Source organism: Siniperca chuatsi, linkage group LG15 (assembly GCF_020085105.1).
Source record: "Siniperca chuatsi isolate FFG_IHB_CAS linkage group LG15, ASM2008510v1, whole genome shotgun sequence".
In the NCBI taxonomy this organism is placed as follows: domain Eukaryota; kingdom Metazoa; phylum Chordata; class Actinopteri; order Centrarchiformes; family Sinipercidae; genus Siniperca; species Siniperca chuatsi.
The window spans coordinates 26,600,016-26,612,357 of record NC_058056.1 but is presented as its reverse complement, the minus strand read 5'-3'; the positions used below and the strand labels follow the sequence as shown (position 1 = coordinate 26,612,357).

Sequence of the window (12,342 nt, the reverse complement as noted above, 5' to 3'; positions counted from 1 at the left end):
AGCTAGCTAAACATTCAAGCTCTGAGTTTGATTCCTGGCCCGGTTAAACTTTGCTTGCCTAATGCTAGTCTTTTATTAGTTGTCTTTCGTTCTCTTTTCTTCTCTTCGTAGTTTATATTCTCCCCTGCGTTTCAATCTCTATGAATGAATGAATGAGAGGAAACCAGAGTTACACTCAGGTTCCCAGGTTTTGGATTTGTTCCAGAGTGAGCTGACATGGTCATGGTGCCTGACCTTTAACCCAGGTGACAGCCACCAGTGCCAAACTCTTGGAGAGGGTGTGTGAGTGGTGAACCCTGACTGGTTTCTATATTTAGTCTCCCAGTGAGTTTTTTTGCTCGGCCCCGGAATGGCACTGACTTCTCCGGTGACAGTCCGGCCTGTCCTGGAGCTCTGCGGGCTGACTGCGCTTCAGGTTTCATCTCCACCAAGTACTACAGAGCAAGATCTGTTCTTTCACATTGGGGATCATTATTGGCTGTACCTGCATCTAGCATCTTCACCAAAAACACACTCTTTTGCTGCATGTAAGTACAAGCAACTTTTTGAATGTATTTATTTACTAGAAACCTCAGAATAACGAATAGTAGCTGCAGTTGTAAAGAATGCATTGGCTCTGCATTGACTGCGTTATTTGGTGGTGGAGTTTACTTAATCCAGCTGTGATTGATCCCAGGTATGATCAGTAATGTTATTGCTGTCATCCGCTGTGTTTCTTCTGCCGTGTGTGTTTTTCAAAGAATGATTTCTCATTAAAGTCTTGTTAAACCTATAGGGCAACTGCTTGTTATCTCCTTTATTAAAAAGTCCTCTGGTCTCCCTCAAGGACTCGTTACAGGCCTCCGGCTCGGTTGAACTGATCTGAAAGCAGCCGTACACGTGCTGCTATTTTTGGGCCCTGACAGCTTCATAACAGCGACACTATCTCACATTCCTGCAGTCAAAAGGAGCACACTTTGTAGCACTTTATAATATACAGCATTAATATAAAAACTGGTTAAAAAATTCTAAGTGATGTAATAATGGATTTGTTTGCCCTAATATCGTGTATTATTTGATAAATGGTGTAACATTTAAAGTTCATGGCTTTATAATGTATTCTTTATCATTCCTTAAATTATAACAACAAGGTTTATTACTATGTTTAAACATTTTAAAAATGTATTTGAATTCTATTTTCAATCTATTTATTGCATCAGCCCTCATTTAACAGCAATCGCTTGCTTCAGACTGTGTGTTAGGATAAAACCACCTGAAAACAAGTTTTATTATTTGAGAATCACGTTTTAATATTGACTTCTAGATCTTCAATAAGGTTGACTCTTTTTAAATTTCTGACATTTACTCTTCGATTAAAGTTTAGTGCCTTAAAGACAAAAAATGCTTTTCCGAATGTATACGATTAACATATACATTTGTATATGGTGGCCGGTGGTTTCACGTTATCCTTGGTGTTTACCCACCAGTTCATTGACCACTACAGCAGTGGTTGTGCATGGTTTTTATTCTGCATTTCATTAGAGAATTTCATATCATTTTAAGCTGAGCTAGTAGCTGTGACATTTGTCCAGACCCATTGACAGTGTGCGTCCCCTTTTAGTTTGTGTGTTTGTGGATCTGAGTTTTTGTGACAGTTTGGCTTCTAGGCTTATTTCAGGCTTATTTGTTCAGAGGCATCGTGGCTCTCAAGTGATTTTAAACTACAAAACTGTTCACTAATACTGTTGCCCTTTATCAGGCCACCTTGCAACATTTTTAAACTACAGGGCTCATTGTACTGCCACAGTATGTCTGCTACATTTGTAACTGCTAGTCCACACTGTGGCTCCTCCATCTCAGTTCATTCCAGTTACTTCAGTGTTGTCACAATGTAAAATAGAGGGGCACTTGGAGAATATTCAAATTGATAAACCTCCTTATTGAAGTTTTACATGCATCGTGATCTTCTCTGTACCTCATGGCAGTTATTTTTCTCATTTTTAAGGGTTACTGTGTTTGTGTTGCCATTTCTGGTGGAAAAATGTGTTGACTATAAGATTTTTTATTAAGATTATGTTGTCAGTGGGCACTCTCTTCGTGTGTGTTCAGCTCTATGATGAGACAGAGGAATCCAGAGATTGTGCTTTGGCCTGAGAGCCCATTAAAACATTTCACACTTCCCAGCTGCTAAAGCAGATGAACAACATTGACACAACCCACGTACGAGGATCATTTAAGTGAACTGAGAATCATTCTGCTAAGCACACTGGATTAGAAATGCATATCATGTTATGCATGGTAGTATGACCTGGTTTGATGGCGGCATACTGGGGATGTGGTGGACGGTGACAGCCCAAAGATTAGAACACCAGAAGGTTCGAATCCTGACCATTCAGGAAAAGCTGGATAGGAACTGTGACTAACGCCTGCCTTTCTGCAAAGTGACTTGAAGTAACAAAGGAGTGGCAGTGACATTTTCACATTGTTAGCTGATTTTTTGCATCATTAAAAAAAAAATCCACCCAACATATTCTCCTGTGTCCTCCTCTGTGAAAAATCTGTCATTGCTTTAAAACTGTTACTTTTTATTTGACTTTAACTCTTTGTTCTGTAGCTCTTTTTTGGAAGGCCAAAGGGATAAGCGTGAGAAATGGCACAAAGCGTTAGTCTCCATCTTCAGTGCTTCTTTGTATTAATGTTTATGTTAAAGATAAATGTTTATAGAGCTAAAGCCAAGCCAGATCTCAGCATAGTGTGAAGTTACCTCGTAAAAAGGTCCAGCGATCATGCATGTTAAAATGAAACAACACTGAAAGTCTGTCTGCAGGATATTTGTCCCAAATTGATGTCTCTGTTGTGTTTTCAGTCAATGCGATTGCCTCTCCCTTTTGCTATTATCATATCGTCCTGGGTGTGTCTGTGAACGCTCTGTGTGACAGGTTCAGCAACACTGAATCTATTGGTTTATTGCCCGGGCTTACACAAAGAGTACAAAGAGCTGCTGCAAATCATTTAGAGACAGCTAATGAGAGTGTGTTGTTGTTGCAGAGAGAGTCACGACATTGACAATGAGAAGGAAGCATCAGGAGAGAAAGTTGTCGTCGTTGTCAAACCTGAAGCTGCAAGGGAATGTGGTAGATGTGGTTTCCACAAGTGTTTGTTCACAACTACTGTCCAAACAAACTGGGTTTGTCCCAGTACTTCAAATCAGTTCTGTTCAGTTCTGGCCTGTGTTGGTTACATTTTAATACTTCGGTTCAACTCAGTTTAGTTTTGTTCAACCCATTTCAGTCTGCTTCCATTTTATTCTTTACTGTTCCAAGATGAAAATTTAATTCAGCCAAAACCCCCCCATTAATAATAATTCTATATTGTACGGTATACAACACAATTAATATTGCAAAAGTACCTGATTTTAAATTATATCATCTGCATGCAATAAAACAAAATCTGTACAATGTAATACGATGCAGAATAATAAGTACTGTAAAAGGACAGATTAGTCCGCGGGCCTTACTGCATATTCTTGTATTGTGTAAGATGAGTTGAATAATGATTAAGTATGTCATTCCTATATTAATGATCCTTTGCCTTGTGCCTCCAAGCATTCTACATCCATGGTACAGTATGTGCTTGGTTGTCCACAATGCTTCAATCTGTCACACTGACAGGGAGCGGACTTGACAGGAAAGGTCACTCAGAGAGGTGGCTACAGTCCCTGCACGTATTAATAAAATGTTGTCTGTTAGTAGCACACTGAATTGCCATTTCGTTTCATTTCTTTCATTCAGTCTGACACTGTGTTCATGTTAGCCAACTTCTTGTTGGGAGGGGGCTTATTTTGTTTTGTTTTGTTTTGATCTAACCGATCATTAGCGAATAACGTATCTGTGCCGCTGACATCATTTTCAGTTGAGGCAAAGCTGCGGTAGCGCTTGCTAAAACCAGTTGACATAACGTTCTTTCACATCGATTAAAGAAATATGTCAGTCAAGGTGTTATTTCTGTACAAGACTTGATGTACATCAATCTGTGCAGCTGTGTCAATTAATAACTACTTTTTTTGTCGTTTTTCTGTGTGAAGGTCCTTCCTCCTTGGTATAGACTGGAAATCCTTTGTTTCTGAAATCCTGAATTTACTTTTTCTCAATAATTTGTTCTTGACTCCAGCTCCACTCTACAAATTTCTAATAAAGGAAGTGTTAAACTGAACTGCAAGGGCGGGGCAGCCATCTTGATCCATTAGTGTTAAGTGGATAAATTATGCTTCCAAATTTGTCAGTAAGTGAAGGATTTATTATCTGCTGCATCCTGTAGTACAGTGGTTGTGGGGCTCACACCCAGATACCTTTTTCATCCTTTTATTTTTTACTTGTTTACCCCAGTGACATTACATTACTCATGTAGCTCTTGAGTTATACCTGCTGTTAAGGGATCTGGACTGTTAAATCAGCTGACTCGTGGAGCTCTGAGGTGTGAACATGACTGAATGCATTCCTCCCTTTCTCCCCCATCAACCTCCCCGCAGGCTGTAAATAATGTGTGCACCTCAGCTGGATAAAAACAAACATAAATACCTTTTAAAAAGAATCATGTTGTGGCCTCATGATGTTCCCCCTCCCTGGGCTTTTTCCACAACTGTGTGTTATGTGTTTCACTGCCCTCTGCCTTGTTGCTACAATTAGAGCTGACAGGAATGACTTGTGACTTTGACTCAGGGAAACTCTGTCACAGGCTCGCTCTCTGTTTCGGCCTCTTGCCCTTCAGTATGCTCTTCCTTCAGTCTCTGTCTCTTTACTTCTTTTTGTAACTGTTTTTTCTCTCTCATTCTCTCCTTTTTCTGACTATCTCTTATCTTTTCTCCTTTAGGTTCATCTCTCTCTGCCAGGCTTTCTCATTCTCTTCCCCTCTGTTTCGCTGCATTTCTCATTCCTTAACTCTCTCTTTGCTTCTTCTCCTCTTGATCTCTTGATCTCTCTCCGTCTGTTGTGCCTTTCTCACTTACTCCTCCCTCACTTTCTCTCACTCTTTCCCATTCTCTTTTACTTATTATCAGTAAAAGATCAGACATTATCAAACAAAACATTACAAATAAAGACAAATAAAAAGAAATAACAAAGTGCTTTTTATACAATGATAACACCAACAATCAATAATCAAAAACAATCAATAAAAGCTGTTGTCCTTTGTTGTAAATGATATCTGTGTTTGAGTCCCATGACAGTTTTTCCAATTAGTTACTGTCTCTATTCTTACTTTTTATTTACAGCACTCTCTCTGCCTCCCTCCCTCTCTTTCTCTCACCCCTGTCCACTGACTCTCTCACCTCCTCCTGGTCACTCGTTCTGCAGCTGACATGAAGCCTTGGGATAACTGAGATGCCCCCCCCCACACACACACGCACACCATTGGTCTGCTTCTATAGTTGTGCTTGTGTTAGCTGCGGCAGCACTCTTGTGTAGAGGCCCATGGAACTAACCTCGGACAAACAGTGTTTGGAAATACTCCACAACTTTATGGATTTGTTTTTGTGCACTTGAAGGCCAGATGCATTGTCACCAGTGGGCTATTTAACATTATTAAATATTTCAATTTTTTTGCTGGTGATTTGACTTATTTAATTTCTAATTATTTAGACTCAAACTAGTTAAATGATTAGGTGACAGAGGTACATACTTGTAACCCACTGCACATAAAAGCAGTTATGGACAGACCAGCCAGAATAATTATCTGTAGCTGACATTGCAACAGCCTATTTGGTGAGCTTGCAGGGTCCTGCTTATGTGATGGATTTTCTTATTTCCAAAAAGAACTGTATGTTGTGTTAATAAGTTCAGTGAAATGTGAATGAGTGAAAGTTCAAACATATTGCAAATGGCAAATGACATATATTGATATGAGAAAATATCAAGATAAATATAATTGATAATGATTTCATCCATATCGTCCAGTCCTAATTGGCAGACAGAACATTTTTCAACAGTTTTACTACTGCACTTACTTGAATAATCCGACACATCCCATGATTGTCTATCAATCATTATAGCTCTCTTTTTTGTTTTTTTATTTGATAGGGCTGATGCAGCTTAACAAAGTTCCAATACAGAGCATGAACCTGATGTGCTGCACAGAGAGTTTATAGCTATTGCTAATTTTCAACTCTTGTCTCTAGTTGGGCTTTTAGTGCTTTTTAGTTTGCATTGTTTTCACTGACTTGTAAAACACTGAGTTTTGCCCATTTTTAATCTGATGAGAATGTATATGGCTTTGACCTTTAATGGTCTGATATCTGTCAGTCTCTGTACTTGTTCAATGCTACAGGGAATAAGGCATCAGGAAGTTGATAAAGCATAATACTGTCGGATTTTGTCCATTTGAATGAGATCCCACCCCTCTGGCAGTACCGGCAGGTTAAAACAAACGAGCAGCTACTATTTGACCTGGTCTGACATTTGCTCTGACATATTGGCGAGGCCTAGTGCTATTTCACACTGTTCTATTTTGGCCTCACTCACCTGTCCGTTCTCCTGAACTGTCAGTCATGTTTGTGATCAGCAGAAAAAGACGTTCTGGTCAAATCAAAGGCGCCTTTATTTTTGGACAGTGTGAGTTGTTTAAGCATGCGAATTTGGAGAGATGTCTAAATGTTAAATTTCTCTCAGTTCACTTATTCATATCCCAGGGCGAGACAGAAGAAGACAAAACACAGCCCAACACGCAGCACTCTTCATCCAGCACTCAATGTAAACTGACAGAACAGAAAAGATGATAAACACCCCCCTGAACTGTATTTCAGAAGTGTTTTCTGCTGGTTTGTTGAAAAAGTCTTGGTGGACATACACAGCTTTCTGTGTCTTTGAAAGATGTGACTGCTAAACTCAAGGTCTCTCGTGAAATTGTTGGGCTTACTCCTTTCCTTTGTGTATCTGTGGTTGTTAACTGTGGTCATGGTTTTGGCCCTTTTGTTGCTTTGCAAAGCACTTTGAGACAAAGATTTTTCAACAAAAGCAGTTTACAAATACCTGGCACTTTGCTACACGTGTGCTCGATAAAAGATACAAGCTATTTTTAACAGTGTAGGTACAGAAGATTAAAAGCTATTATGCCAGCGGATTTTCCTTGATTGTCATGATGCTGACCTCCAGCCAGGGACAACAGATGGAAATTAGCTTGTAGCTATATCTGGTGGAATAAATGTATTGTGCTGTGTCCCTGTTAAATAAAAAATTTAAATAAAATGTCTTTAGATCGGTCTAGTCCGTCAGTCAGTCACAATAGGCTATTTCAGACATAACGGATGGGATTTTTATTTATAGTTTTCATTGCTCTGTATTTTTAAAACTATGCTGATTGGCCCGAGGCAGACACTACATGTCTGGTTAATTGTATGTACATCATGCAAAATAACTGGGATGATACTGATTGCGTTTTCACAACATGCTGGGGAATTATGTCTTTCTTTGCTTCATTGCAACATTTTGCAAATCTATACTGACGTTTCACTTGTTTCATGCATGCTTTTAAATGCAATATGTCAAATAGTGCAGAGGTCATTACTATACATCAAAATCAGATTTTGCTTGTGCATTCAGTCTGAATTAGTCTGAAAATGGTGTTCAAATGGCGCTCTAAATGTATTATCATGGTGATGCATGAATAGTCCTGTTTTTACTATTCCAGATGTAAATATGTTATCGACGTCTGCAATCATCTGTAATTATGGCAACAATGCTACCATGATTAAATCACACGTTCGGCAAACAAAGTGATTCTACTTCTGAAATAAACACTAAGAAATATATAACTTTTGTTTATCTTGATTGTCAACTAGCAGAAATGATATTTATAAGTAGGATATCTTCTGGCCAGAAAATCAGCTTTCAGAACCAGAACACAGTGGCACCAAACCTTTGGCCCTGCAGAAACAGTGGTATGCTTCACTTTGTCAGCTACACTGGACTGCACTAACATTGATGTTACTTTTTCTCTCTTTCTATCAGAGCGGTGCCATGCTGCCGGGAGGCTGCGGGTGAGAGAGTATGTCGTCGGACTTTTACTTCAGAGAGGATGTGGTGGAGAGGGGGTCCATCCCTCTGGACATTGACAACGTCCACATGCTGCTGCAGGGTCAGTCTCTCTCCACTTCAGATTACAGTGCATTTCTTCTGACTGAACACACAGTAATGTTGCTTTTTATTGTGGTTGGGTGGTTTTACTATACTAGTTTAAGATTTGTTTTTTAGTTTCTGTATTGTTTTTGCAGGTATTTGAAAGACCAGAGCAGGTGTTTACTTAATTTTTTTTCTCAGTTTTTGGTTATTATAGTAACCGTGGTGCTTTTATAGATTGATGATTTACTTCAACAAGCATTCAAGCTAAACTGAGTGAAGGCACATTGTTTCTGGTCTTTGCTCACCCCGAGAGAAGTCTGAGGTCATGTAACTGTAAAAAGAAAAGCCCCGTGTCTTGATTTCAGTGTTTTATGTTAGTTACTGTGGCAACATAATAAGTATTAAGCCTCAGTTATGTGTCTCACTCAGGGGAGAAGTTTGATGACTGTCTCAGACCACTGCTGGCTCCGTCCTGTTTCACTTTTGTCACTTTTTTTTGAGGTCATGCTTGGTTTCATCTGCTGAAACTGAGCCCCTGCTCTCAGAGAGACATGAGTCATATTGCAAAGAGCCGTCCGGAGGGAGAGAGCAGGAGGGCGGGGGAGATAATAAACGCTGCTCGTTCATTAAGTTGCTGTCTCCCAGGGCATATTTGAACATTTGAAGCAAAGCTGTGATGCGTTCTCAATATCACAAGTTGGTTTTCAACTGGTGTCACTTAATCTTCATTTCAAAATGAGACATCCACTAATATGGTGTCATCTGTTCTAACGAAATGATTAATGCTGGGACTACGAATTGATTCATTGCCAGAACGTTCTGATGAACTGATTGATTGTTTAATGCATGTATCAGGCCAAATTCCAAACCTTCTCTGGTTCCAGTTTATCAAATTCAAATTCATTGTAAATTGAATACCTTTGTGCTTTGGCTTTGGATCGGACTGATGCCCATTTATGTTCCTATTTTTTGACATTTTATAGACTAAACAATTAATCGAAAAAATGATCAAGAGATTAACTGACAAATAACCATTGCTTGCAGCCCATCAATTCAAATGACGTGCTGACAAAATTGTGACAGAATTCTACATTTTACAAATACAGATTTGTCCAAATGAAAGTAACATACCTCTCTGATAATAGATCGTGCTTGCTCATGGTGGGATTTGTTGGGTCTCTGTAAATAAAATTATAAAGAGTACGGTCTAGACCTGTTCTATAGGAAATTATGAATTGATGCTATACAAATAAAATTGAATTGATAATCACCACCTTATTGTCACAGAAGGGTTTGGACCCTGGAAGGTCGTGTTGTGTGAGAAACAGCTCCTGGTGTTGGTCCTATGGTATTATGCATCTGGATTGAACTTACTTACTATTTTCATTACATACATGGCATGAGCAATGTGACTCTCAAATTCAGTGTTCACAGCATGTGTGACATTTGTGGGAAGGTTCTGATTTCTGCTTGATCTCCAGTGTGTCGTATTTCAGCTCTTTTGGTAAAGTGGTGTGTTAGCGAGACCTGGTTCATTGCTAAAGTTGATTCTCTGGTGACTGAGGCAAGGTCGCAGTGAAAGTCTGAGGCCAGCAGTGTGGACAGGTATCTGTTCAGGAGGCAGTAAGTCTGACACGGTTTTATCTTTTCTTTGTACTTAGCGATAGTTGAACCATGAATAGATGGCAGCACAGGTTTTGACATGGGCATGTCATTTTTTTAATCTTGTCTCCTATCTTTCAGTCTTTCTTCCAGTTCTTTTTATTGCCTCTCCACATCTTTCCTTATCCACTCTTGCATCTCATATTTATTATGTGGATTGTTTCTGGATGTTAATGACTCTCTGCCCATGTTTCCAACATTTTCGTGACATCTTGTTCTCTCTCCCAACTGCCTGCCTGCCTTTCTCTCTCTATCCAGCCACCTCTGTTCTCTTTCTGCTCGTTAGTTTTTAGGTCCATTCTTGCAAGGTTCTTCACTGAACTATTTTTAGCACATGACTCCCCATATTTCCTCTCCACATTTAGAACACAGTGTTTTTTATTAGAGCCTTGTAAATGTTTTTTCCAACGGTGTAATTTCCAACTGGTAGAATGTGCAGAATGGATGATGTATGCCTAATGCCTCCATGACAAGCCAGCTTGTTAAATAAGAGGGAAAGTCTTGTTTTTTCGGTGTATATTTCAAGTGGTAATGATGAAAGAATGTCAGTAAAAATAAATAAATGCTGGGTGTATTCAGTGTTTGCATCAGCAGGGTTAGTAAGAAGAAAACTTCCTTGTACATAGTACATGTAAAGCTGGTTTTATTATGTGATGCTTTCAAAGTGATTAACTGTGTCAGAACAATTAAAAGGTTCAATGTTGTTGCACAACAGTACTTAAGAAGGATGTGTTGTCTGTCATGGCTTCATAGGGGCTCTTGTAGGGATCAAACATGTGATGTTTTATGCAGACTTTGTGACTATTACTACATATCTAATACCTTTTCATTGGGTTATTAGGTGAAACAGGTGAAACCACTCCAATAATAATATTCATATTCATCATCATTGTAGCACTTTTCTTAACAAGGTTACAAAGTGCTTCAAGTACAATTTATAACAACCCTCGATCCAAGCATAGCAAGCATTAGTAAAACAACAAATAAAAAATAAAAACAAAAATTAAACATGCACACAGTAAGAACACATTAAATACATAGAAAATAATTTAATATTTAAAAGCACATAAGATGAGAAAAATCTCATCTTAAAAAATCCTTTTTGTAAAAGTACTGATACAAATTGTTATTATTATCATTTATCACTTTTTTTTTTACTGCCTTAGTTTCTATCATGCATGGCTATGTGTATCCTGATGTGCCTTCCTCCTGCAAAAGGACATCACTGGACTGAACCAACTCATGATTCATAGGGGAGCTCAAAAATGTCTTTATAACTTGATAAATGCTATTCAAAATGAATTATGTTTTCTAGAGAACACAGAGCAAAGTAATGCAGCAGCTAGCAGAGAATCATTATCTAAAATATCCTTTCACTAAGTATGAAGCAAAGTACTTTTTCATGCACCTTATAAGAATGCAGTACAATTTTTAACAGCCAGAAGTTAAACATCGAGTGAAATTAGAAACATATCCCAATGCTAATGGTTGGAACTGAACGTCACATTTATCAACAGCATTTGTCTTCCACACGCTCCTCCACCTCGACATCACATCTGAGCAATTCAGCATCTCTCATTTTCCCAGTCCTAGTTACAGATTTTGTGGTGCAGAGGTTAGGTTAGGTAAGGAATCCAATTTTTCAGCATTTGACATTTTGAATTTGACACACATTTTCCAGCTTCTATACAGATACATAAAGTACCACTGAGGCTGCAGGAGGAGGACTAGCTTATTGCAGGTCTTGTTTGGGCAGGCTTGAAGCCTCTGTGAGTCACATTTAAAAAAGAGGTGGAGTCCAGCTGATCTCACCTGCCTCCCTGCAGGCTGGAAATGTAGACTGATAGCTGGTTAGACAAGAATTATTGTCAAACTAATTTCATATCTGTTTTTTCATCACATCTCTTCTCCTGAAATCATGGAACTGAAACGTTTAGAGTCAGTGTGGTAAACTACATGATTACTAGATAGAGAAGTTTGATGTAAATGTATACGCACCAGGGTTTGCTGACCTGGTAACTTTCCCTGCTGAATCAGCATGAGTGATCCCATCATGGGTGAGTTTTTCATTTGTCTCTATGGTAGTTACTTTTATTGGTACAGGACAAAACTAACTGTGTAGAGTAGACTTAGTGTAAAGGCACAATACTATAATGGATATTATTGTCAACATATGAAAATGTTTATCCTAAGTGGACTGCTGCAGTATAACAGCAGGTCTACAGCTATACACACACACACTAAGTGGTGAAAGTCTCAACATCAGAAAGTTTTTATATCATCATATACTTGAAAACTTTTAAAAATAAGTTCTGCTCAGAACAATGTTGTGTCCATTTAGCAGTGTTTTTTTATCAGCAAGTAAATCAAAAATCAAATACAGGCTTCATTCTCTTTTGAAGGAAAGTTTGTTCTTAGGAATATACCAATATGTCAATTTGTAAGCATATGTTAAATAATGCATTGCCCCCTCTTAGAAAAAAAATACTGTTTTCAATTTGTATAGCTTTGCTTAAAAACAAGCCAGTGTAGCATACAGTCACAGTACAGTTAATCGAAACACAAAGTGAGCGCTTGGCTCCTATCCAGA

The 12,342-nt window shown here is 38.6% G+C and overlaps 1 protein-coding gene across 1 annotated transcript in view; it reads left to right on the top strand.

Moving 5' to 3' along the window:
- The first annotated feature begins 390 nt into the window (after positions 1-390).
- Positions 391-12,342, top strand: part of syne2b (spectrin repeat containing, nuclear envelope 2b) — a 164,953-nt gene continuing 153,001 nt past the window's right edge. The window contains 2 exon segments of the mRNA XM_044167586.1: positions 391-527; positions 7,980-8,106. Coding sequence (XP_044023521.1) covers positions 8,019-8,106 — 88 coding nt within the window. The 5' untranslated portion in view covers positions 391-527; positions 7,980-8,018.